The sequence below is a fragment of the Bubalus kerabau genome, chromosome X (genome assembly GCF_029407905.1).
Source record: "Bubalus kerabau isolate K-KA32 ecotype Philippines breed swamp buffalo chromosome X, PCC_UOA_SB_1v2, whole genome shotgun sequence".
NCBI classification, from domain to species: Eukaryota; Metazoa; Chordata; class Mammalia; order Artiodactyla; family Bovidae; genus Bubalus; species Bubalus kerabau.
This window is the reverse complement of record NC_073647.1, coordinates 44,709,350-44,735,722: the sequence shown is the minus strand read 5'-3', so window position 1 is coordinate 44,735,722 and position 26,373 is coordinate 44,709,350. Positions and strand designations below refer to the sequence as shown.

The 26,373-nt window shown below is 49.4% G+C and overlaps 2 protein-coding genes across 3 annotated transcripts; both read right to left on the bottom strand.

The window, feature by feature from the left end:
- Window positions 1–1,753: 1,753 nt before the first annotated feature.
- Window positions 1,754–12,062, bottom strand: PRRG3 (proline rich and Gla domain 3). 2 transcript variants are annotated; one of them, XM_055564624.1, is made up of 4 exons: window positions 11,825–12,062; window positions 8,866–8,903; window positions 7,663–7,823; window positions 1,754–7,313 (listed from the first exon to the last, which is right to left on the bottom strand). In XM_055564624.1, the coding sequence occupies exons 2-4, from the start codon at window positions 8,870–8,872 to the stop codon at window positions 6,786–6,788; spliced, it is 696 nt and encodes a 231-aa protein (XP_055420599.1). In that variant the 5' UTR covers window positions 8,873–8,903; window positions 11,825–12,062; the 3' UTR covers window positions 1,754–6,785. The 2 variants fall into 2 exon arrangements, with proteins under 2 accessions (XP_055420599.1, XP_055420598.1); XM_055564623.1 differs by lacking the exon at window positions 11,825–12,062 and adding an exon at window positions 11,564–11,631.
- A 6,144-nt stretch (window positions 12,063–18,206) lies between these two features.
- On the bottom strand, window positions 18,207–24,537 carry LOC129639969 (histone H2B type 1-K-like). The gene is made up of 3 exons (XM_055565262.1): window positions 24,228–24,537; window positions 21,435–21,499; window positions 18,207–18,233 (listed from the first exon to the last, which is right to left on the bottom strand). The coding sequence occupies exons 1-3, from the start codon at window positions 24,535–24,537 to the stop codon at window positions 18,207–18,209; spliced, it is 402 nt and encodes a 133-aa protein (XP_055421237.1).
- Between the last annotated feature and the right edge of the window lie 1,836 nt (window positions 24,538–26,373).

Here is a 26,373-nt window from a genome sequence, read left to right as displayed (position 1 = left end):
CTGATTGAATATGACTGGTGACCTTATAAGAAGAGGAGATTAACATACAAACATGAACAAAGGGAAGATCGTGTGAAGACACGGGAAGAAGATGGCCGTCTACAGGCCAAGGCAAGAGGCCTCAGGAGCAACTGACTTTACCAAACCTTTGATCTCAGACTTCCAGCCTCTAGAACTGGGAGATGATATATTTCTATTATTTAAGCTATAAAGTCTATGGGACTTTGTTACAGCACCCTGAGCAAACTAGTACAAGGGGCCTGAGTTATGACCTCAGAATAAAATCACTCAACACATTTTTTTAATTGAACACTGAGTGTGAGCCAAGCACTGAGCTGAGTTCTGGCGAAGAAATGATGAGAACAAAAGTTATCCATGGTCCCTGCCCTTGTGGAATTAACAGTTAGGTAGAAAGAGGTGGAGGTATGGGTGCTGGGAGGATGAACAGTCAACAAGAACACAAAAGCAAAGTGATCACCAGAGGAGACCAGCAATGCAGTACAATTGGCCGGGGGTGGGACAATCTGGACAGACCTGGGTTCACACAATGAGGTCAGCACTTCTCTCGGAGGCCTTGGTCAAATGGCATCCTCTTGATCCTTGCTTCTCTCAGACATCACAGGTTTGTTGGGAGGATCGTCTCAGTTAATCCTTCTACAGGGCCTGGCATACACCAAGTGCTCAATAAGGGCTGGTTGTGATCATTTCCAAGCCCAGTTTGTGGCCCCTCTCCACTGTCCTTCAGTGCCTTCATTCTGTGAGATCTCAAGCCAGCTGCTCTAAGGGTGTGGCTGTGGTACAAGAGGGGGCTGGGGAAAGGGGGACGCTCTCGTGTGTTAGTTTCCTTGTGTGGTCTAGGCTGGGACCCTCAGTGGCTGCCTAGAGTGCTAGTTTCTAACAAAAAGAGCCTAAAGTTCCAAACCTATGTCTAGAACATGACCCCATCTGTGTGTTGGAGTCTGCCTGAGGAGTCTTCATTTGACTGCCCAGCATCTTCAGAAGATTGGCATCACTCAGTAAGCCAGCTTGGGATAGGAAAAGAACCTAAGGCCTCTGGCTGTCATTCTTGGCAATGGGCCTCCACATTCAGTCCTCGAAGGAGGCTGTGAATGTCACTGCCATTGTCTCATCACTGCCATGGCTTTTCCTATTAAAGGATGGATTACTTTCCTTATGGGGGACAGGCACAACTTTTACCAATAACTTCCCTTGGTCCCATCTCACTTCAGATAAACAGCTGGCAGTGTTCCGGGCTAAGACCATGCTTCCTCCAAGGGGAGGCTAAACTGTCAGTGTCCATTGAATAGTCTCAGACTCCTGCTACCTTCAGAATTCAGGACACTGAGCCAGAGCAAAAGCTGAGGATTACATCCCACCTATGTAGAGCTCCAAAAAATTTCTCCCTCCTGCCCCTCCTCCAGCTCTGAAATCAAGCAGAACATCTTTTCTAGTAAAGGCCATCTCGATGAGTAACCAGGGATCAGGCGACAGGGAAGTTGTTAACATGATTTGTGGCAGACCTTACTAACCTCCTCCCAGGGGGATGGGTCAGCAGATCATCTTACACATACGGGACCAGCTCTAGGACCCAGGACCTCTCTGCTTCCTGCTTCTAAACTGGTTCAGGCTGTTTCTTTATCTACAGTCTGACTCTTGGAAAAACAAGTTTGGCCCACAACCTTCCATATCCCAAGGAAGTTAGAGTCAGCAGCGATCCAAGATGGGTGAGGAGAGAACACAAGTAAATGCCATTTGCTCTTTATTATTATTCATTACCTTCTGGTACAGAAAGAGACAAAACTTAACAGCTAAACTCAACAATTACAGAGAGAGAGAGAAAGCAGAAGTACAATTGTTTGTTACCCCAGGCTCCAGTGAAATCCTGACATATGAGTGAATGTACAGATTTGCCAGCCAACATGGGTCAACGCACGAATTACGAGCACAGTTTAAAGTGATACCAAAATGAATCCATTTCATAGTAATCACGTCTAGAAGCTCGGTTGCACATATCAGGGTTTCCACTGTCACAGAGTCACAATCAGAGTGAAAGAACAGGTGTGTTCAAGCCTGGGAAAGTGGCATCCATACGGGGAGACAGATGGGGAGGCATAAAAAGCTGTGGGACTTGTCCCCATCTTAAATATCTGTGTTAATGCTTGGGCTGGGGGCGGGCTGGGGGCAGGCACTGGGCACCAGTCACATAGCTCAGGACAGTGGGACAACTGTTGAGGCACTGAGCCTGAGGGGGTGGGCTGTGCTGTTTGGACCTCTTTGTCAGGGAAATTCTTGCTCAGATGAGCCTCACCACCCACAGCCTGGGAAAGGGAAAGCTTGCTATGTTTGAATATTTGGGGGCGAATGATGGGAGTGGCCAGACTGATAGCGAAATATCTGCTTTACAGACTATTTATCATGATGCACAGTTATATCACTTTAAATTGTAATTTAGTTCACAAACTATTTTATTCACAGAGCAAATAAAGGAGGAGAATGAAACACTGCCATACCCAGCATACACACAGTAGAGACAGAACAGAGGTCATCGTGTACACGAAGAGCCTGACATACGAGAACTGCTGAAGGCACAGTGAAGGGATCCATCATATCATGAGCCTTTTATTGGGAAAAGGGACTCATTTTAAACTAGATCCCTCTTACACATATGAACCTGAAAATTGACTCAAGGGAAGAATATTGGAAATATTTCTACAGAGGAAAAATCGCAGATACCATGCATTATCTAGAGTTTGGCAAAAAAAAAAAAAAAAAAAACAAAGTGATTTTTTTTCCTACATTTTGAACTAGTGGGCTTTGAATTAATGGGCTTTTACCACAGTTGCAGGCAGTTTGATTACAGTACTTTTAAATTAGCTAATTACACTGATTAGTATGACTAGAATTCAGTGGGGAGGATGTGCTTGTTTCTGAATTGGTGCAATCCTGAGATGGAGCTGCGTTCAAAGCAGCCTAGACAGCAGCTTGGCTACCCAGCTCTCCATCTTGGCCTTGAACGTGAGGGCACACACATGACACATAGCACACACATGCACTCTCCTGGAAAGACAGAGCACAGGTGAGCAAGAGAAATTCTCTTAGTAACCTCTCTCTGTCTCTCTCTTTTGGACAAAGGAATAATCTAGAGGCAGTGTTGTTCTTAGTTCTTGTGTGATGCCATTTGGTTGTGAAAAGATCAACCCCCAGCCAGAAAGGAACCATCTGGCTCCAACTCCTTAGCAGAAAGATGCTTTTGTATCCCAGATCGGTCATCTTCAGGCTAGCCGAAAGACACAGTCCAACAGATTGGGCAGGTTCCTATTTTCCAAAGCACCCAAAGGAATTCACACTAATGGCAGTGGGATTCGCAAGTTGAAGAGGAGGCCCCTGGCCTCTGGGTAAGACGGCACAGTGTTGTGTGTCCGTCAGCCAGGGCACAAGGCAGCTGTCCTGGGGCCGCACACACTTCTGCTTGTGCTTTCATTTTGAAAAACCCCAGGTGATGGGGAGTAGCAGGGGAGGGATAAGATAGTGATGCTTGCTTCAAAAAGTCTTAAAAAGATTTTGGTTGAAAACATGTGAAAGTCACATTCCATGGAATTTGTTAAAGCCTTTTTGTTTTAAAATGAAAAATATCTAAATAACCAGGCCGCCATACCCCCAAATCAACAGTCACACATCTTTCCACCAAAAAGAAAAAGAAAAACCAAAAAGGCCCAGGAGTGCTGATTTCCTTCCATTGTTGACACCCACAGAACAGGAGCCAAGGTTGGGGGCACTGCTCCAAAAGAGTGTGTGAGTCGAGGGTCCCACAGGAGGGAGGCCCACAGGATAGAGCTGCTTCATCCTCTTCCAAAAGCTTTAGTAAAGGAGGGCAGAAGGTAGTAACTCTGGAGGGCTCGCTCCAGCAGCTCATCTCAGTTTTCCTGACTCAGGATCCTGTCCTCAGACTGCCTAGCCCTGGGAGGTGACATTCCTCCCCTCAGACCGGAACCCTCCTGGTACAAATATAGCCACACACCGGCTATTGTTTCAGATAAGCATGTGAGAAAAGGCAACAACACATACACTTGTATACACACACACACACACACACTCACACACCCGAAGCCCAAAAGCAACAAAAATGTGGCTATCGCAGATTGAACATTGTATCAAATCGACATCCATACAGAGTTCGAAAAGATATGTACAGGGCGTTCTTAAAGCCAAATGTGCACCGCAAGGGAGTTATGACCATGGTGTACTGTACAGCCTTTTTGTCTAAGATAAACTGTGAGAAACGTCCCGGGGACCACGGAACCCCATTGGAACAATGCTGCGAAGGCCCGGAACTGGAGAGCTTGGTACCCGCAGGACGCAGGCTGGTCTCCACCCCGCAATGGGCTCCTGGCCATCCTTCCGGCTCCCACCTCAGACTGGCTGCAAACAGTGAGCAGCTCGGCAGGAAAGGGCTTCACACGGGCCAATGGGAGCAGGCACTCCCCAGCGTCCTCCCTCTGGCTCGGGTCTGCGGGGCCCACCCCTGGCTCTCTGCCCAGTGGGGAGGAGACACAGAGGGCTAAGTGTCTTCTCCCATGCTCCTGGCTGACACACAGGCACGGCCCCCAAGAAAACGCAGGGATGGCAGGGACAGGCCCTGGAGGCTCAGGCTGCCCCGGGTCCTCCAACATGGCTGAAGAGGATGGATCCCAGCATCCCTCATGGACAGGGTACACCCAAAATGCCTTTGGGAGGAAGGGCAGGAGTGCGGTGCTGGAGGCCCAGAAGGAGGAAAACAGGGAGGAAGGAAAGGTGGGATGCCACCTGGTCAGCACCTCTGGCATCAGGGAGCTCTCGGGGTGGGGTGGGTGGGGAGAGAGAGGGGAGGAACAGTCCAACTGGCAGGAGACTGACTCCCCAGGTTGAGACTTGACTTCACAGTCCTACAAAGACCTCTGCTAAAACAGGTGCCTCTTGATCTACGTATTTCTAGAAGAATCTTCCTAAGGGCAAACCGCACTGGGCTTCCTGGTGTCTCAAGCACTGCACAGGCATTAGCTCAATCACCCTCCAGCAGGCCTGTGAGGTAGGGGAAGGATGGAACCGGGCCACAGGGTTGAGTTGGCCAAGCTGGTGGCCTCGCTGGGGTAAGAACACAAGCCTCCTTGCTTGAAGCATGTTTCTGGGTGAGTGAGGACCAGAGGGGCCTCCAGAAGTTATCTGTGGCCTCTAGGCAGGGCCACATTCAAAGAATGAGGCACAAGGCCTGCCTTGGAGAGCTGTTTAGACAGAGAGAAGCTTATCTTCTCAGTGGGTTTTAAACTGCTGTGGTTGCCAATAGACCCTGGCTGTGCACTCTTTTGGGCCCCACAAAAATTTGCTACATTTTTTAAAGCACCACAGAGGAAAAATGGTTTGGTGCTGAGGCCAGGAGGATGAAGATGGAGGGGTGGGGAGGCAGTGTTGACAGTGTCTTTTGCGTGGTCACTGACACTTAAAGGGCAGGTCACCTCTGCCCCACTGCTGCCCAAAGCCTCACTGAAATGGAGAGGTGGACAGTTCCTGGGCCACAGAAAGGGGTTGCTAAAAATGGACCAGCACCTGGCAATGACAGAGCATATCCCAGACAGGCCCTCAAACCCAGGTCATGGGCTTCCCCATCTCCACGACAAAGAAATTTCTAAAAAGGGACACTTTCTGATCTTCTCCCCAGGTGGGCACCATCATTAAGAAGAAATCAGCCATCTGAAATTCAAGTTCATCTCAACACACCTACTCACAAAAAAGGGCAGTTGCCTAAAAGTTTAAGGCTAGAGAGCACAATGCTGAGGAAACCGAGTTCATGGGTTTAATCATCCTACAGGCCAACCTCACAAGGAGAAAACTTCAGCCTTCTACCCCAGCCTGTGGCCCAACCGTTCAAAGGCCACGGGCTCCACAGGCAGGGTTAGCATTATCTGTTTTCCCAAGGCCATGATATGGCTCAGGCCAATGGGTAGTGGCTTTTAGCACAGCTGAAAGAGAACCTGGAGAGCCAAGGTCTGAGGGAGGCCAAGCACAGTAGGACCAGAGCTCCCTCCAGATGACCACATCTCCAATGTGGAGGGGGTAGCTTGGCCAGCCAGCTCCCGGCCCTCATCCTTCACACAGCCTGTCCTCCTCTCAGGTAGCTCCAGACATTCCTTTGAACCTGGTTGGGAGTGTGGGGTGGGTATGGGGGGGCATCACCCATCTGTGTGACTGATCTCCCTTGAACCCCTATCAGTGGCCCAGGTGGTATCATTTTGTTGTATTGTGTTCATTATGTTATTACTGTTGTTTTCGTTCTGTCCTTGTCCTTGTCCAATGTGAGTGAGGACAGAGAGCACAGGGCTAGTGAGGGAAAAGGGCGCTGAGGGCTGGCTTCTCTCCCTCAACTCTGCGGTGAGGCTTTGGACAAACAGGTCTCTGGCCAGCTGTGGGATCCCAGGGCTTGGGCCTGGGGCCACAGTCAACTGCATGGGGTGATTCCTTTGGCGTAAGAGAAGCCAGTCCCTGACAGGAGGGCTGGATGGCAGGGGTGTAGGGGCTTCTGGAAGAGCTGGGCTCTCTTGCCCGTGGCTCTCACCAGGGGGCTTCCTTGCATGCATGATCCCTACCCGCCTCCACCTGTCTCTGACAACTGACTTCCTACAGATCCACGGTGAGGAAATTATTTGGCAACGAGGAGGCTAAGGCTGTTTTGTGGTGGCACAGTCTTTAAAAAGTTAAAAGGAAACAGGAGGCCCCTGAATGAGGCGTTCACATGGGACCAGACACGCGTCCCTCTACTTGTCTGAGCCAGGGTTGGCCGCCACAATCTCCTCATACTTCGGCGGTGGGTCACTGTAAGACACGCTCGCCTCCTCACTGCTGCTCTCCTGGGGAGCTGTCACCTCCTCATAGGACGGGGGAGGGGTGGCGCTGGACAGTCTGGAGAGAGACAGCTCGGGAAGGTAGAGGGTGCTCTCGAGCCGGACGGTGGTTCTGCCTCCCCGACTGGGCCCCAGCACCACCTGTGGGTGGCTCCCTGTCTCCCGATGCCCGGAGGCCTCCCCCTGGCTGTGCACCGTGCCCCGGTACACCATGACCCGGGGGAGGCTGTGCCCTGCGCGACTCGCTAGGTACCGGTTCTGAGCATATGAGGGGTGATGACGGGTGGCTTTCTGCAGCTGGCACCTCCAGATGATGAACAAGGCGATGACGATCAGCAACGCCACCCCCAGAAGGGGCACCACCACGTACATGGCATCTGAGCTCTGTGCAGGGTCTCGGACTGAGTAGACCGCATTCGGGTACCCCTTCCAGAACTCCATCTGCAAAAGAAGGAAAAAGGGCAGCTGACACTCACATGTAAGCACTTCTGACTTCAGCAGGTCGGGATCAAGTTCCGCAGGGTCTGCACCTGCCCCCACCCTGACTGGCCTCTGAGAGCCACTGACAAGGCCATGGAATGCCCTGAGGACCGAGGACAACAGTGGCCATGGGTCTGGCAGATGGGGCTCTAAGGACAGGTGAGCTGTTCTTATAGGGCCCCAGTGGCCCTTCCCTGGACTCGGATGGCTTCCCTTCATTGCTTCTGATCCATCTGAGATCCCAGGGTGGGCATGGCTTATTCCCGAGGCCAGCTGTCCTCCCAGCACCCAGCCCCAGGGCGGTACGTGCCGTTTTCTCCTTGTCCTCGAAAACCTCCTTGACCTCCTCGTAGCTGCAGACCTCTTCCATGCACTCCCGCTCGATGGTGCCCTGGCGCAGCTCCTCCAGGAACTCATTGGCACGGGGGAAGCGTTTCAGGACCGAATGGGCATTCTTGGCCTCCAGAAACACTGAGGAGAAAGTTGCACTGAGGCCTGGAGGGTGGAGGGGCCCAGAGGCACCTGCCGACCAGACTCAGCCTGGGCACAGAGGGTCAAGGATGGAGGGAAGCAAGGCAGAGTTAGCAGGCAGGACACCCTCCTGGACATGTACAACAGATGGGAGGGCTGACTTTCTCTGATACCATGCTGTATCTGCCGACAAGACTCTGGAGGACAATGGGGCCCTCGTAAGAGGGAAGTGTGTGTTGCATGAGAACCTTACACATGACACATCTTGAATGTTATAGTCACCAGTGAATACGTCCCCAGTATCTTCAGCCTTACCTCCAAAAGAGAAAATCAGAGCCTTTATCATAAGGATGCATTTCCCTGTGAGGCTGATGTTGGCATCCCCCACCTGAATGGCCACCTGGGCTGTCGGATGGCCTGGTATCAAGAGTCCTGCCCTAGACGGTCTAGTACAAACCCTGCTGCAGGAGATCGGGAGACTGGACACACATGAATCTGAGAGGACCTCTGGGAAGAGGGGTAGCAGGCTCGAGATGGAGAATCTAGGCCTTTGGAAACTGGGCACAGATGGCCTCCAGCCAAAATGTCATGGAGTGGGAGCCATATCCTCTTATTCCCAAGGGGAGCCCCCAGTTCCAGCTGAGCTGACTGGCACACCCAGAAGCCTGAGCTGAGACTTTGGAAGATGAAAGAAGAGGTGACATCTGCTCCTAGTGTGCCCCTAGAGTTGGGGTTTCTTAGTCCTCATATCAGCCAGGCCCTCTTGGTCCCAGGTAGGCATCCCTCCCTAAACCCCCATGGCCTGCCATGTTAGCATCTCTCCGAGTAGCCTGGGTAAGCACACCTCTCCAGGGGAGTCTGTGCTCCAGAAGGGAGCTGAAGAGTTGAGAGTGGAAAGATGAGACCCAGACAATTGAACAGGAGCCATGGGAACACCTTCAGTATGATGAAAGCTGGAAAGGCCTTGAAAGGTAGGCTAGCACTTTTCCATAAGACCTAGGCACGGCCCTTCCCAGCTTGGCCAGGGCCCAGACAAACTCACCTGCCATGGCTCTCTGTCAGATCCAGTGTGTCACTCACCTGGCAAAGGAGGAAAGCAGAGTCATGGTGAAATCACACCCCCAAACCTACAGGGTACCCTCTCAGCCCTGGGATGTGACCCTGCCCACACTGGCCTGGTCAAAGGTCACAGCAGCCCCTCATGGCACACATCACCCTCTGTGCAGCCACTCCCAGCCCTGGCACTCTCATCGTTGTCCAAGCTCTCCTGTAGAGCTCCCCGAGGCACAGCAGAGCCCACAGAAAACCTTCCAGCTATTTCCCCCAAGAACACAGTCTGAGAGTCTAGACCTAAGGCTTGACCTTTTCTCTTTTAAAAAAAAGAAAAACTCCTACAGTCTGAGGTTCTGCCTTCCTTACTGGATTTGATGAACATGTGCACTTCTGACTTGGAAAACACCCCAGAAAAAAGAGGGGCACTTTGGGAAGGTCCAGCAAGTCAACAGTGACAGAGACAGGACCTGTTTGGGGAACAAAGCTTCCTCACAATGGCAAGTCGCACATACCTCTAATGACAAGCACGGTCCCTGAAACCAGGCAATGCATGTTTAAGAAGTGGGCACTGGTAATGCTTCCCATAGCAACAACAACCATCTCCAAAGTCACAGCCCAAGCCCAGAGGACCTGCTGTGTTCCTCTTCACCAGACAGGCTGGCAAGGATCTCCTGAAACAGAGTCATCTCTCCTCTCTGTGCATTAAACAACACAGCAGCAGAGGACCTAGACATGGATGGACATGTTCAAAACTGAGCTGCTGGCTAGATGAGAATGTTCCTTCTAATCGCAGCTATCAGCCGAAAGCTCAGGAATTATCCAGCCAGTATGTAAACCATGACAGCACACACTGCCCCCACCCACAACATACACTCCCACTCACGCACATATTTCGGAGCACTGGCCAAGGTGTCCACATCTGGGAGCAATCACCCCATAGCTCCCCTCCCCAAGCAGAAGCTCTGGTTTTATGACTAACTGAATGTTAGACACAACGGTGTCACCCATGGGGCTACCCTTTTTGCCTAGGCTGTCAAGAAGTTCAGTGTTAACATTAACCATAAAGCACAGGATCCCTGGAAGCCTAGCTATTAAACACATATGCTTTCTCCCCTGTGACATGGTATCCACTTTTCTCCTTATGTTTTCAATCTTATGTATATTTAAAATATATCCTCTAATCCTTTTGGCAAACAGGTAGAATGTGAATCATAAATGAAATGAAAACTGAAGGAAAAAAGCAAAGCTAACATCCATCTATGGAAACACCATGTTGAGGGAGCCTTTCTCTTGTGCACCCCACAACAATCCCACCTAAAACTCTTAACACGGGAATTTTTCCACAGACGGGCCTGCCATGGTGAGAAAAGTTGACCCTTGGTGTTTAGAAGAGAGAAGATGGAATATTATCTCAAAATCCTGCTTCCATTCTGGATCTCTGAGGTTCCCCTAAGGCCAGTGCCAGTCATGTGTCTAGGGTGTGGGTGTGGCGTGCCTAACAGCAAGGTTTTTGATTGAAGAAAAATGGAGCTGTTGTGTCAGGAATTGAAAAGAATGAGTAAAGGCTTACTAATAAGTGACGACAGAAAAATACATGTCTCATTGCTTATCAATGAGAACTGCAGTGTTGTTTTTTACATTTTTCTTCTGTGCAGAAATTATGTAACAGCTTCTAGATAGCTATGCCTTGTCCCAAACACACCCGACCGTGGTGGACGCACACCCACAGGTATCACAGGCCGACTAGGTTAGCCTGACACATGCATAAGTCATTAGTTCATTTTTAAGCTTCAGACAAGCCAGTAACTCTCCCAAACAGCTCCCGGGCATGGCCCACTCCATTAACAATTCCGTGACCGCCTTCACTGCTGCTGCCTGAGGCCTCCTCCCCCTCCTTCCCCAAAATTTAGCGCCTGCTTCTTCCCTATAAATACACCATCAATAGGCCGTTACTATGGCAACAGTGAGGAAGCGCGAGGGCTCCACGACAGAGAATGCTGCGGCAGTCACGCACGTATATGTCCCTCCTGCCCCTGGTGGATACTCTAAGGCTGACTGTAGGCCGGAGGAATTTTTAACCCACTCCCCACAGGAACTCAGCTGAATCCTGAAGGCCTGGAAAGGAAGGAAGGCTGGGACCCGCCACTACAAAGACCTTCCTTAACCCCTCCCCGGACCGCAGCTGCCCCATCCCAGCACTCTGGGACGTCGGCTCTAAAGTCCCTCGCGGGGGACCGGCAGCCACAGGAGGACCGAGTGTCCCAAAGGTGGCCTCAAAAACGCTTCTCCAAATCCCAGCCCTCTTCATTGCCCTCACTCAGAACTGATCACCAGGAAAGCCTTCTGTGATCCCCAAATCTCATGACTCATCAACCCACCCGGTGACACGGAACTCCCAAATGACCCTCCAACTCAAACTCTGGGCCTTCCTCGTCCCCTTTCCACTCATGCTAGCCCTGAAGGTGCCTGTCCTCGCCCACCATCGCCCGCCACCAGTGCCCGCCACCGGCGCGCTGCCCAAGAACTCCTGCCTCTGGCCCAGCAGCTGGGTCGGCTGCAGAATCCCTGGCGCTGTGGCCCGGCCAGGCCTCCAGATCCTCCCCCGACAGTGCCCAGCGCCCGGCTCAGGGGTCCTGGACGCGGAACCGTGCCCTCGGGGCCGTGGCGCCCAACCCCAGCGGCCTCACCGTTCTCCGGGCCCAGGAGGCGGCCGCCCTGTTTGTGCACGCAGCCCGCCACCTCGCTGCGGCGCCTCTTCCAGCAGGGCCCCTGTCCCCGCCCACCTGCTCCCCGTCGGCCAAGCCCCCCGGCCCGGCCCCGCCGTCTCCTCCCACCCTCCCTCCCCGCCCCGCTACCCCTGAGCGCCCCGGGGCTCAGCCCGGCCCGGGCCGAAGTGCGCCTGGAGCTCCCCGCCCCTCGCAGCCGGATTCCCAGGCCCTACCCATTACCTCTGTACCCCCCTGGCCCTGCTCTCCTCTGGGGGCTCCGCTGCTGCCCGCCCCCCAACTCCCTGCCGCGCCAGGTCTGGCCTCGCGCCCCGCGCCTGGCGCGCCACCCTCGAGCGCCACGAACCCCGCGCCCCGAGCGCCAGGCCGCGATCGTCGCGTCGCACCGCGCGCGGGGCCGCCAGGCCGAGGAGAGGAGAAGGGGTGGGGGGCGACGCGAGCGGGCTGAGGGGGTAGGGCGGGCGGGCGAGCTGGGCCGGAGGGGCGGCGGCGCGCACCGAGCACCGCGCGCCCGCGCCCCACTCCGCCGGCGCCGCCCCTGCCCCCGCCCGTGCCGCCAGGGGGCGGGGCCTGGTCGGCGGGCCCGGGGCGCCCCCGCGACCCTCGGCCGGAGGCGCCGACCCCGGCGTTACCCACGGGCTCTGGCCTTCGGAAGCCCCGCGCCGCCTCAGGCTCGGGCGGCCGCACCCAAAGGCGGCGCGCCAGGTGGCACCACGCAGCCCAACCCCCTAAGTGTCCCCCGTCCCGGCTCACCTGTCATTCCGGCCGGCCACTGCCCGCGGAGCCAAGAGGGGTACGAGCCGGCCGCCCCAACCTGCCTCAGCCGGGTGCCAGCCGGCCTGCAGAAGAAGGGCCGGGTCGAGGCCACGTTCCGCTGCCCATGACTGGGTGACCTTGGCTTCGTCACTTACCCCCACCCCTCACCCCTGCCCCGGAATGGCTGCCTTCTTTCTGGTCAAGTCTGGGAAATGAGAAGAAACCCGCCGCCCTCGCGGGGTGCTGCCGCGAAATAAAGGAAGAGATGGGCTTGGGGACTCTTGGGGCACAGAAATGGGCGAGGATGGAATCTTTTGGGTCTGTCAGGGGAGCGCCAGGTTGGGGGTGGGGGGCCCTGTGGGAGGTTCAGTAGGACCGACTGGACCCTGGTGGTAGAGGGTTGACACATGTGAGGGGAGAACCCAGGAGAGGTGCGTGGCTGACAGATGGCAGGTCAGTTCTGGGGCCCAGGCTGCCAAAGCCTCCCAGGAGAGGCCCATCAGGCCTGCTGGATTCTGGGGGGCTCTCTTTGTTCTCTGCACCTCTGGAGCCCAGCCCCACCAGGGAGTTGATGCATCCCCCCATATTTGGTGTTTTGGTGGCATAATGAGCCTGGAAGACGTACCCCGGAACTACCCTCACCCCCGATTCCAAGCAGAGAAATACCTACCTGCCCTGGCAGGAAAGCTTCCACCACCCAGCTGCTTCCGGTTCTGCCCCGGGGGCGGGGAATGGCAGAAAGCAGCCTTGGTCAGGGCCTCGGTCCCCTCTTCCTCCCCTTCCCCCACCCCAGTGGTGCTTTCCTCTCCAACCCTGCCCCCTGTTTGCAGAGTCCTCTCCTGGCTGGCTTGCTCTTCCAAGGCTGTGGGAGCCTTCTTTGCTCAGCACAGACCATCTGAACCCTCCCCAACGAAGGCAGCAAGGCCAGCTCCCTGGCCTGTTGAGTGGGCTTCCACGGAAAAAATCAAGTTCACCTAGGATTGCGAATGGAGCTCCTTCAGGGCCCAGAGGGCTATGTATGTTTTCAAGGCACCCTGAGTTCGAGATCCTGGGCCCTAATTCGTGGGGAAATGGTCTGTGGCTCTTCAGGACCGCACTTCCTGGGTCCCCTAGTCCTTCACTGTGTCCTCCATCCTGATCTTCACAGATGACTTTACAAGCTTTCAGGATGAGGTGAAGGTCCATGGCTTTCACCGTCTTCCAGCAGCCCCAGCTAAGCTTCTGGATGCAGCAAAGCCAGTCTACTTCTAGTTCCCTCTCTGCCCAGAATTCCTTTCCTCCCACCATCAGCCTCTGTGCACTTGTATTCATTTTTCCCAAGGAGCTCAGATGACATCTCTACTCTTGAGGTCTTAGGGATTCTCCACCCCGGGCCCTGTGTTGATTGTTCCATTCCCAGCTCTCTGTCTGCAGAGACTATAAATATGGGGCCTTCTGTGGGTGCCAAGGGAAAGAAGGAATAACAGCAAGGCGTCTGCAGCATGCTGCCTGCGTCATCTCTTGGCAGTACCACAGATCAGTTCTCAGCAAGTGACTTAACCTGTCTGCATCTCAGTTTCCTCATCTGTCAAACGAGACTGACGATAATGGTACCTGCCTCAAACGGTGGTTGTGTTAGTTGCTCGGTCATGTCCAACTCTGCGACCCCATGGACTACTACAGGCAAGAATACTGGAGTGGGTTGCCATGCCCTTCTCCAGGGAATCTTCCTGATGAAGGAATCAAACCCAGGTCTCCCACGTTGCGGGCAGATTCTTTACCATTTGAGCTACCTGGGGAGCCTTCCAATGGTGGGGAAGAGGGCAAATTGGGATAATCCCATCAAGTGTACCTGCTGTATGAGTCTGACACATGCTAGCTTTTGCCCACACCCAGCTGTGCTGTGTTCTTTGGTTGCTCACTGGCATTGCACATTTGCCTCTTCTATCTTGAAGCCAGGGACCTTGTCTGTTCATGTGTCCCTAGCATCCAACAGAGAGGCACATCCACAGCAGGCTCAGTAGATTCTTGCAGAGATGAGGCAGGAGAGGCTGGGGTGCAGTGAGAAGCTGGAGTGGGAGTCAGCCTTCAACCTACCACCAAGATATTGCCTCAGGAGCACCAGCAGCCCCAGCCGCTGCATCCTCCTTGTGGGAGCCTGTGTCCTGGCTTCTTCCAGATTTTGCCTCCCTCAGAATGCTTTCCATCACCCCTCAGGATGGTTCCAGGCTCTCCCAAGGACTGGCTGGGGAGGGCTGCAATCTTCCCTCTGGCCCCATTTGTAAATCGTGGTCTGAACAGCCCCTTCTGCACCAGGATGGCAAGGGCTTGGATACTGGTTTCTCTGCCTTGGCCAGGCACTGGGCAGCTAGATGCACTTCGAGGGGTTTTCTTTTTCCAATCAAATCACAATTCCTGTATAATCTCTCCCAGGCTACTTGTACAGTTCAGATCTTCATTGCCTGAATTCTAGACCTGCTCTGGTCTTCTTGTGCATGTTCATTTCTCCTCCATCTCCATCAAATTCAATGAGCAGCCTCCCTTAGTACATTGGTGATCTCAACAAACACACCTTGGCACACATGAAAATCACATGTGTAGGGTACATTGTGGGATGACCCAGCTTCAAAAAAAGTGTGTGGTACAGTTCCTAATAAGACACAAAGATGGCAAAAGGTAGATCATATAAAAATGCCCAATACAATGCAAGAGGCTAGATCTTCCACCCCAACCTGATCTGAACCTCTAAACTGTCTCCATTTCTGATCCAGAGCCCATCTGGCAGGACCAGGTCCATGGCTGTTGGACCAATGGAGTTGGACAGGGTTCAATATCTAGAAGGGTTCCCTGTGTTTGGTTCAAGGCTCTGCTGTCACCATTTAAAATTATTAATACTTTTTGAGTAAGAGATCTGAATTTTTCACTGGGCCCATCAAAGAATATGGATGACCCTGCCCATCAAGGACATTCCCAACATCCCCGAGGGTCCCATCCCAAGGTCTCAACCACCCAACCAGTCTTTGACTCCTTCCCTCCTCCCTTCTGCCCACTTTGGCCAGTCTCTCCTTTCCTCACCCCTCAACTGCATTGACTCCATCATCTTCCTCGCCATGGCCTCTCCCTTTGGCTGAGAAAAGTACTCTCTTCCAGTCTTATTCAACCCTGGCACATCACTCTCTACCCCATTGTCATCCAGCCCAGAATTGACTGCTCCTATGAGCTCTGTTGCCCACCAATCTCTTATGTCCTCACCAAGCCTTGCTGTATTCCTGAGCTTAACACTGATCCTTACTCCATCAGTGTCTCAATCCATCTCTGTACACTGATCAATAAATTAATCTAGTATTATGCACTGGATTACACCCCCCTCTCAAATTCATATGTTGAAGTTCTAATCCCCTCAGAATTGAAGTGAAGTGAAGTGAAAGTCACTCAGTCGTGTCCAACTCTTTGAGAACCCATGGACTGTACAGTCCATTGGATTCTCTAGGGCAGAATACTGGAGTGGGTAGCCTTTCCCTTCTCCAGGGGATCTTCCCAACCCAGGGATTGAACCCAAGTCTCCCACATTGCAGGCAGATTCTTTATCAGCTAAGCCACAAGGGAATCCCCTCAGAATATAACCATATTTGGAGACAAGGTCTTTGCAGAGCAATTAAGGTAAAGTGAGGTCCTTAGTGTGGAGTCAACTCCTATCTGACTGTTGTCCTTATAAGAAGAGATAGTCAGACTTCCCAGATGGCTCAGTGTATAAGAATCTGCCTGCCAATATAGGGGACATGGGTTTGATCCCTGGTCTGGGAAGATCCCATATGCTGTGAAGCAGCTAAACCTCTGCACCACAACTACTGGGCCCATGTGCCTAGAGCCTGTGCTCTGCAACAACAGAAGCCACCCCAATGAGAAACCAGAGCACTGCAGTGAAGAGTAGTCCCCCACTCTGCACAACTAGAGAAAGCCTGAGCAAAGCAATTAAGATCCAGTGCAGCCAAAAATAAATAAATAAATAAATGAAAAAATAAATCAAAAGTTGGTTTGTTTTTTTAAAAAAAAAAAAAAAAGATGATCAGGACGCAGACATACACAGAGAGAGACCATGTGAGAACACAGGAAGAAGGCTGCCACTAACAAACCAAGAAGAGAGACCTCTGAATAAATCAACCCTGATGACATCTTGATCTCAAACTTCTGGCCTTCAAATCTGTGAGAAAGCAAATATCTCTTGTTTACGCCACCCAGTCTGTGGCACTCTGCACACTAAGATGTCAGGTATTCACTCAGTGCTAATATGTACCAAGGACTGTTCTAGAATGCAAGATTACAGAAGCCAGCAAAATAAACATTAACTCCTACCCTCATGGAACTGAGACCAAAAAAGAAAAAAGAAACTCCAAAGAAGTCAAATATACAGGATATTGCGTGTTGAGAAAAATGAAGCAGAGAAGAGTCTTGGCTCAAGTGCCATCTTCTCAGTGAGGTCTTCCACAACCACTGTATGTAAACACCCTCTGCCCTGAAGCAACAGTTTTCACATGTCCTAGGGTCAATCAAGAGGTCAGTGTGCTGAAGTAGAGCAAGTGAGAGAGGAAGATGGTAGGGGATGAGATCAGACATGCCACGATGGGGGTGGTAAGAAATCATGCAGGGCCTTGAAAGTCATTGTAAGGACTTTGACTGCTAGAGTGATATAAAGAGACAAGGGCAGAAACAGACTATTTAGGGACATGCTAGATTAACTGAAATAATCCAGGTGTGAGGTCATGGTGGCTCCCACTAAGTGATGCAGCAGAGGTGGTGGGAGGTAAGCATATTCGGGGTCCGTTTTGATGGTAGAGTACTAGAATTTGATGACAGAATGGTATTGGGCTATGACAGAAAGACAGAAGTCAAAGACAGCTCTCAGGATTTTATTCAGAGAAACAAGAAGGATGGAAGTACACGAACTGAATTGAGGAAGATGGCAATGGTGTTGTTTAGAGAAGCCTGGAGTTCAAGGGTAACATCAAGGCTGGAGATATAATATGAGAATAATTAGCATCTAATCCATACTAAAAGTCATGAGACTGGATGAGATCAACAAAAGAGTGAGTGTAGAAAAAGAAAAGCAACCCAAGAACCAAGCCCTGGGCAGGTAAACATCTAGAAGGGCAATAGCTGAGAAGGAACCAGCAAATAAACGAGTGATCAATTAGGTAGCGGGGAAAACCAGGAGAAGGTGGAAACAACTGAAGAAGGTGTATCAAGAAGGAGGGACCCACACGCTCCTCAAGTCCTATTGACCAGACAAATAAGAGGAGGACAAAGAATTACAGCAACATGTAATTGCTGTAATTACATGTTACAGCAGTAACATGGAGATCAGTCCTTCTCCAGGGGATCTTCCCAACCCAGGGGTCAAACCCGGGTCTCCTGCATTGCAGGCAGATGCTCTATCCTCTGAGCCACCAGGGCAGCCCATCCTTTAAGAGCAATTTCCAGAGAGACGTGGGGAAACAAGGCAGCTGAGAATGCTTTCAATCTACAGTGGAAAAAAACAAATGCCAGTGAGTAGCAACTGGCAGTTCTTTTGAGGAGTTGTGTTGTAAAGGAGAGCAGAGAAGTGGGAAACTGGTAATTGTAGGGGTACATGGGGACCACATGAAAGTGTTTGTTTTTTTTTAATATGGGAGAAATTACAGCATAGCAACGTTTGTGTGCTAATGAGCCAGTAAAGAGGGAACAATTGATGATGCTAGAGAGACATGCCAAGATGCACGTAGGTGGGAGAGGTGATGCTGGAGCTCAGAGCAGCTCTCTTCTGATGCATCCTATTTTCTCACTGAAACAGGAAACCAGGCCACCAGCTGGGAGTAAGGGTGAGAGACGGGCATCAGCCGCTGATGGAGAGCTGGATGTTCTATGGAAATATAACATGATTGCTGGGCGGCATTAAGGGCTCACTTGAGGTTTAATGATCATTCATTTAAAGTGAAATTACTCAGCATGTCTGCATGGTTTTCTCCAGTCATGTTGAACTTCACAGAGTAGGTGGAAAGTTGGATTTTATAAGAGCCGAGTTTCGCTAGTTGTGTACAAAGAAATGGCAGTGGGACATAGGAGTTTTGAGTGGATTCAAAAGAGAGACTTTGATGACTGATCTTGGATTGTAGGCTGGGTAAGAAGGGAAGGGAAGGAAGGATAGAGTCAGGGTCTGGTAAAAGGCAGTAGGAAAAAAAGTATGGCTGTCTGAAGGGTCCCCGGTGGTGGCTGGAGTTGGAGGATTGTTGCAGTTCTTGTAGAACTAAAAGGAATGAACTGGCTTTGGGACAGCAGGATATAATGGCGAATATGGAAGGGTGGTAGTGACAGATAAGGATGGGTATTAGGATATGACCAGAGAATTTAGTGGCTGTGATAGGTAGAGAGAAGACAAAGAGTCAATGGACTGACAGACCAAGGAGTTGAATCATCTACGTGGACACTGAAATCAGCAAGAAGGCATATATTTAAGGAGCTCTTGTACTATAGCCCTTGAAGCCAGAAGAAATATCAATAACCTCAGAAATGCAGATGACACCACCCTTATGGCAGAAAGTGAAGAGGAACTAAAAAGCCTCTTGATGAAAGTGAAAGAGGAAAGTGAAAAAGTTGGCTTAGAGCTCAACATTCAGAAAACGAAGATCATGGCATCTGGTCCCATCATATCATGGGAAATAGATGGGGAAACAGTGGAAACAGTGTCAGGCTTTATTTTCTGGGGCTCCAAAATCATTTCAGCAATATGTGAACCGTGAACTTCCTGATGTTCAAGCTGGTTTTAGAAAAGGCAGAGGAACCAGAAATCAAATTGCCAACATCCGCTGGATCATGGAAAAAGCAAGAGAGTCCCAGAAAAGCATCTATTTCTGCTTTATTGACTATGCCAAAGCCTTTGACTGCGTGGATCAAAAGAAACTGGAAAATTCTTCAAGAGATGGGAATACCAGAACACCTGATCTGCCCCTTGAGAAATTTGTATGCAGGTCAGGAAGCAACAGTTAGAACTGGACATGGAACAACAGACTGGTTCCAAATAGGAAAAGGAGTTCGTCAAGGCTGTATATTGTCACCCTGTTTATTTAATTTATATGCAGAATACGTCATGAGAAACGCTGGACTGGAAGAAACACAAGCTGGAATCAAGATTGCCGGGAGAAATATCAATAACCTCAGATATGCAGATGACACCACCCTTATGGCAGAAAGTGAAGAGGAACTAAAAAGCCTCTTGATGAAAGTGAAAGTGGAGAGTGAAAAAGTTGGCTTAAAGTTCAACATTCAGAAAATGAAGATCATGGCATCCGGTCCCACCACTTCATGGGAAATAGATGGGGAAACAGTGGAAACAGCGTCAGACTTTATTTTTCTGGGCTCCAAAATCACTACAGATGGTGACTGAAGCCATGAAATTGAAAGACACTTACTCCTTGGAAGGAAAGTTATGACCAACCTAGATAGCATATTCAAAAGCAGAGACATTACTTTGCCAACAAAGGTGCGTCTAGTCAAGGCTATGGTTTTTCCAGTAGTCATGTATGGATGTGAGAGTTGGACTGTGAAGAAGGCTGAGAGCCGAAGAATTGATGCTTTTGAACTGTGGTGTTGGAGAAGACTCTTGAGAGTCCCTTGGACTGCAAGGAGATCCAACCAGTCCATTCTGAAGGAGATCAGCCCTGGAATTTCTTTGAAGGAATGATACTAAAGCTGAAACTCCAGTACTTTGGCCACCTCATGCGATGAGTTGACTCATTGGAAAAGACTCTGATGCTGGGAGGGACTGGGGGCAGGAGGAGAAGGGGACGACAGAGGATGAGATGGCTGGATGGCATCACTGACTCGATGGACGTGAGTCTGAGTGAACTCCGGGAGTTGGTGATGGACAGGGAGGCCTGGCGTGCTGTGATTCATGGGGTCGCAAAGAGTGGGACACGACTGAGCAACTGAACTGAACTGAATTGTACCATAGCCCTTGAAGCCTTACCTCCTCCCCAACACCCCACTCTGTTCTTTGGACTCTTTGTGAATCTGAGAGTTCACAAAGGGCACCCCACTGTGCCCTTCAGCTCTTCCCAGGGCCTGACCCTTCCTTCAAACTCATTTGTCCTGGAGATCACCCCACCTGAGCCTACACTCTAGTGAGAGCCAAACCCCATGTTCTAATCCATCATCACTCCCCTGAGCCTTGCCCCTGAGCATTTATTGAGCACCTATTATGTTCCATGAATTCTGCCTCATGATGGTGACATAAAGGTGAATCAAAAAGACTAAGTCTGTGCCCTAATTCCCTTCTGGTTGGAGGAAAGAGACAATAAACTAGCAAACATGGACAAGACCTAAGAAGGCAGTTGACAGAGGTGCAAAGCTGGGAAGGGGGACTGCTATACTGACCGTTACCTCATCCTGATTCTAACCCCGGCCTGGTGGGGTTCTCACTTCAGGCCAGCTCCTGGTGACACTAGAGAGCTCCAATCACTCCCCCAGAGTCTCCCCATTCCAGCCCTAGCTCTGACCTTCACCTTCTTCCTGGCCTTGACCTCAGAACAGCCCCCAGTGCCATCCATCATATTCCTCAACTCTCAGCTGATCCATGATCTATTCCTGAGTCCCACCCCAATACCATCCATCACCTCACTCAGACTGCACTCCATCTCCTGTCTCCTTCCTCCTCACCAAGCTTCTCCTCTAGCTCCTATTCCTGACCACTTACATCCTCCTCAGCACCTCTGCCTGCTCCTCACTTCATCCTGCTCTGGAGTCAGACCATCTAGGTTCAAAGTCAGGCTTTCTACTTGCTCACTGGGTGCCTTGGGCAAGTGGCTTTACCTCTCCAGGCCTCAAGTCTCTCATATAAATCATGGGAATGATAATCTCAGTTTCAAAAATCCTTGTCAAGACTGATTGAGACAATGCAAGCCAAGAGCTTAGCACAGAGCTAGGTTCAACAGGGTCTCAATCAACACCAATTAAAAAATTACACTAGTCTGGGGTAAATGGTGTGGCACAGGGGGTGCTTCTGGGTTGATTTCTTTCATCCAGCCTGGAAGTATGCAAACCATCACAAGGGAAGTTCTACCCTTACCAGCATGGCCCTCACCCTGGACTTTGGAACATTCCTGGCAAGCTCTGATGTCCTTTTGACAAACTCTGGAAGGGGAAGTGGAACAAGAAGAGAGCCTATTGATCCTGAACTTGCAGGTCTAGGGCTGTCAGAGCAGCTTGTGCCTCTCCAGCTACCTCTGAGAATCTTCCTCCATGTGGCCCAGAGTGGTCCTTGGGGAATCCAGGGTCTGATGGTCCAGAGCACTGGGAGGTTGAGAGCAGCTGAGGAACTACCTGGAATTAGAGGTTGGTCCTTTTGTGAGAGGAAGAAAAAGATCCCTCAGTGACTGAAAGGTCCCCAGTGCCCCTACCCTGGCAGTGGAATTTCCTCCCTTTTGTTGAACAGTCATTTTCCCTTTGATCATCTTTCCCAGCTAAGGGTAGAATAACCCCAGGCCAGGATTTATCAAAGACTATGATGCACAAGAATCCTCTAGTATGCTTTTTGATCATGGCAGCTCTCATGTCTTGCTCTGTATCCCATACAGAAGCAGTAGGCCTGACGGTGAGCCCAAAGTCTGCATGCTTACCCAATATCCAGTGTGCTGGTGGCTCTATGATGTGGATGTGGGCCCCTGGGTGAGCCACACTTTCAGAAACACAACTCTGATCTTGACTTTCTGTTTTAGAAGTGCCCCCCTGTCTCTCCCTTTCACATCCCCCTCCCCAAGCAGATGACTCCCAGAGGATGGACTGTAAGAGGAAGCAGCCTAACCTCAGATTTGGCATGTGAAGTTAGCAAGCACATGTGAAACCCTAGGAGCCTTCAGAAACCCTAGGAGCCAGCACAAGCATCTCAAGACCTGGGCCAGGGGTCCTGAGAGGTCTGAACAGGGTAACCTGGGTTGACCAGGTTGTTCAGGGCTGAGGAACCAAAGCCAAGGCTGGATAGCCATTATATGGCTCATAATATCCACACATCCTTTTTGGTCCAACCTTGGACAGGAAGGAGCTCAAACCAGTCAATCCTAAAGAAAATCAACCCTGAATATTCATTGGAAGGACTGATGCTGAAGCTGAAGCTTCAATACTTTGGAGAAGAGGGTGACAGAGGATGAAATGGTTGGATGGCATCACTGACTCAATGGACATGAGTTTGAGAAAACTCCAGGAGATAGTGAAGGACAGGGAAGCCTGGAGTGCTGCAGTCCACAGGGTTGCAAAGAGTCGGACACTGAACAACAACAACAATAACACACATACAGCCTAAACCAGGAAGGTGCTAAAGCAGTAAGCTCCCAGAGCCCTGAGCCCTATTGCCCTTCATTTTCCCTGCTTCCCTCTCCTGGACATTGTGGGCAGGGTACCTGCCACTATGATCCTTGGCAAGCACATTTCTTTCCTCTCTGGATACCATGATCATACAAGATGTGACAACCATGTTTGAGGGCTCCAAATTCAAGTCCAAATACATTCCTTGCCTCTAATTCTGATGATTGGAGGTGGGGGCACCAGAATCATGCTTTCAGAAAAGACTGAGCCTCCTGGAGCCACTACCTTTACAGGAATGTTCACCAAACATCATAGGTGTCACTTGCCACCAGCCTCTGGTCTTCAGTAGACACATCAAATCTAAGATGACATCAATCGCACGACCTAGAAATTAAGCCATACTTACAATTAATATATGATACAATACTTTCTTAGTGCATACAATTTTTATTTTGTACTTATTAAAAAAGCTCTATGAGACTTCATCAGATGATGATTTTTCTCATAGATCTTTCAGGTGTTTATAGAAAAAGAAAAATACAAGTAAAATTAAGTAAATTTGATTTCAAGGCTAACTCTCCTGAATAACTTTTTGACTGAGACTTGCAGATGGCACTGTTTTCCCATACAGCATCTGAGGCTTCAGGCGTGTTGGGGACAGGGCCTTTCTTTAAATAATGATTTTTTTAAAAAAGCCTGCAGGGAGGGAGGAGTCAAAATGGTGGAATAGGGTGATGTGGAATTTGTCTCTCCTCACAAGTACATTAAGAATACATCTACAAATGAAACAGTCTTCACAGAGCACCTGCTCAACATTAGCAGAAGACTTTGGACACCTGAGAGGATAAGATCAATCCCCCTGCAACCAAGCAGGTAAGAGAATTCAGCACTGCCAAACCAGCTTTACAACAAATACTAAAGGAACTTCTCTAGGCAGAAAACAAACAAGAAGGAAAAGATCTACAAACACAAACTCAAAACAATTAAGAAAATGGTAATAGGGACATACATACTAACAATTACCTTAAATGTAAATGGATTAAATGCTTCCACCAAAAAACACAAACTGGCTGAATGGATATAAAAATTAGACCCATGTATATGCTGTCTATAAGACACTCACTTCAGCTCTAGTGACACATGCAGACTGAAAGTGAGGGAATAGAAAAGTATATTCCATGCAAATGGAAATCAGAATTAAGCTAGACTAGCAATACTCCTATTAGACAAATTAGACTTTAAAGACTACTGCAAGAGACAAGAAAGGACACTACATAATGATCAAGAAGATGATATAATCATCCAAGAAGATGATATAACAATTGTAAGTATTTCTGCACCAAACATAAGTGAAGCGAAGTCGCTCAGTCATGTCTGACTCTTAGCGGCCCAATGGACTACAGGCCCTCCGTCCATGGGATTTTCCAGGCAAGAATACTGGAGTGGGGTGCCATTGCCTTCTCTGTTAACAGCGGCAAGGCATATTATATTTACTTGGAGCTGGTATACTTGGTGACAGCTTTAGTGCCCTCGGACACGGCGTGCTTGGCCAGCTCCCCACGTAGCAGCAAGCGCATGGCAGTCTGGATATCCCTGGATGTGATAGTCGAGTGCTTGTTGTAATGAGCCAGGTGCAATGCCTCACCAGCGATGCACTTGAAAATGTCGTTGACAGAGAAGTTCATAATTCCCATGGCCTTGGACGAGATGCCGGTGTCCAGATAGACTTGCTTCAGCACCTTGTACACGTACATGGAGTAGCTCTCCTTGCGGCTGTGCTTGCGCTTCTTGCCATCCTTCTTCTGGGCCTTGGTCACAGCTTTTTTAGAGCCCTTTTTAGGGGCAGGAGCAGACTTAGCTGGTTCAGGCATGTCTATAATGACAACACCCAACAACACAGAAAGATCACCAAACATAGGAGCACCTCAATACAGAAGGCAAATGCTAATAGTCATGAAAGGGGAAATTGACAGTAACAAAATAATAGTGGGGGGCCGTAACACCCCACTTACACCAATGGAAGATCATCCAGACAGAAAATTAATAAGGAAACACAAGCCTTAAATGACACATTAGACCAAATAGACTTAGTCGATATTTGTAGGACATTCCATCTAAAAGCAGAAGAATGCACTTTCTTCTCAAGTGCACATGGAATAGTCTACAGGATAGATCACATCTTGGGTCACAAATCAAGCCTCAGTAAATTTAAGAAAATTGAAATCATTTCAAGCATCTCTTCCAACCACAGCACCATAAGATTAGAAATCAACTACAGGAAAATAACTGTAAAAAGCACAAACACATGGTGGCTAAACAATATGCTACTAAATAACAAAGAGATCACTGAGGAAATCAAAATACAATGAAAAAAATGGCAACAAAAACATGACAACCCAAAACCTATAGGATGCAGCAAAAGCAGTTCTAAGAGGGAAATGAAATGAAATGAAGTTGCTTCAGTCATGTCCAACTCTTCAGGCTCCTCCACCTATGGGATTTTCCAGGCAAGAATACTGGAATGGGTTGCCATTTCCTTCTCCAGGAGATCTTCCCAACCCAGGGATCGAACCTGGATCTCTTGCACTGCAGGCAGACTCTTTACCATCTGAACCACCAGGGAATAGTTCTAAGAGGGAAGTCTGTAGCAATACAATCCTACCTCAAGAAACAAGAAAAATCTCAAATAAAGAACATAACCTTACACCTACAGCAACTGGAGATAGAAGAACAAAAAACCCCAAAGTTAGTAGAATGAAAGAAATAATAAATACCAGAGCAGAAAAAAATTAAACAGAAATGAAGAAAAGAATGGCAAAGATCAATGAAACTAAAAGCTGATTCTTTGAGAAGATGAACAAAATTGATAAAGCTTTAGCCAGACTCATCAAGAAAAAAAAGGAAAGCCTCTTCAATAAGTGGTGCTGGTGAAACTCGGCAGCTACATGTAAAAGAATGAAATTAGAACTCTTCCTAACACTATACACAAAAATTAACTCAAAATGGATTAGAGACCTATATGTAAGGCTAGACACTATAAAACTCAGAGGAAAACATAGGCAGAAGACATTTATCTTAAGACATAAATCACGGCAAGATCCTCTTTGACCCACTACCTAGAGTAATGAAAATAATAACAAAAATAAAGAGATAGGACCTAATGAAACTCAAACGCTTTTGCACAGCAAAGGGAACCATAAACAAGACAAAAAGACAACCCCAGAAGGGGAGAAAATATTTGCAAATGAAGCAACTGACAAAGGATTAATCAAAATATACAAACAGTTCATGCAGCTCAATATAAAAAAAATTTAAAAAATGGGCAGAAGACCTAATAGATATTTCTCCAAAGAAGACATATAGATGGCCAACAACATGAAAAGATAGTCAACATCACTAATTATTAGAGAAATGCAAATCAAAACTACAATGGGATATCACCTCACACTGGTCAGAATGGCCATCATCAAAAAAAAAAATGTACAAGTGATAAATGCTGGAGAGGATGTGGAGAAAAGGGAACCCTCTTACACTGTTGGTGGGAATGTAAATTGATACAACCTCTACAGAGAACAGTATAGATGTTCCTTAAAAATATACAAATAGAACTAATATATGACCCAGCAATCCCACTCCTGAGAATACTCTCAGAGAAAATCATAATTCAAAAAGATACATGCACCTCAATGTTCACTGAGGCACTATTT

Excerpts from the sequence above, each read along its gene's own strand:
- LOC129639969 (XM_055565262.1), bottom strand. The coding sequence starts at position 24,537 with ATGCCTGAACCAGCTAAGTCTGCTCCTGCCCCTAAAAAGGGCTCTAAA. Across the intron at positions 21,500-24,227 it reads TGCCATGCGCTTGCTGCTAC|AGTTTGTCAAAAGGACATCA; the intron begins GTGGGGAGCTGG and ends TTCCCCTTCCAG. Across the intron at positions 18,234-21,434 it reads CCAGGGTGAGGGCCATGCTG|AACATCCAGCTCTCCATCAG; the intron begins GTAAGGGTAGAA and ends ATATTTCCATAG.
- PRRG3 (XM_055564624.1), bottom strand. Across the intron at positions 7,314-7,662 it reads TCGAGGACAAGGAGAAAACG|ATGGAGTTCTGGAAGGGGTA; the intron begins GCACGTACCGCC and ends CTTCTTTTGCAG.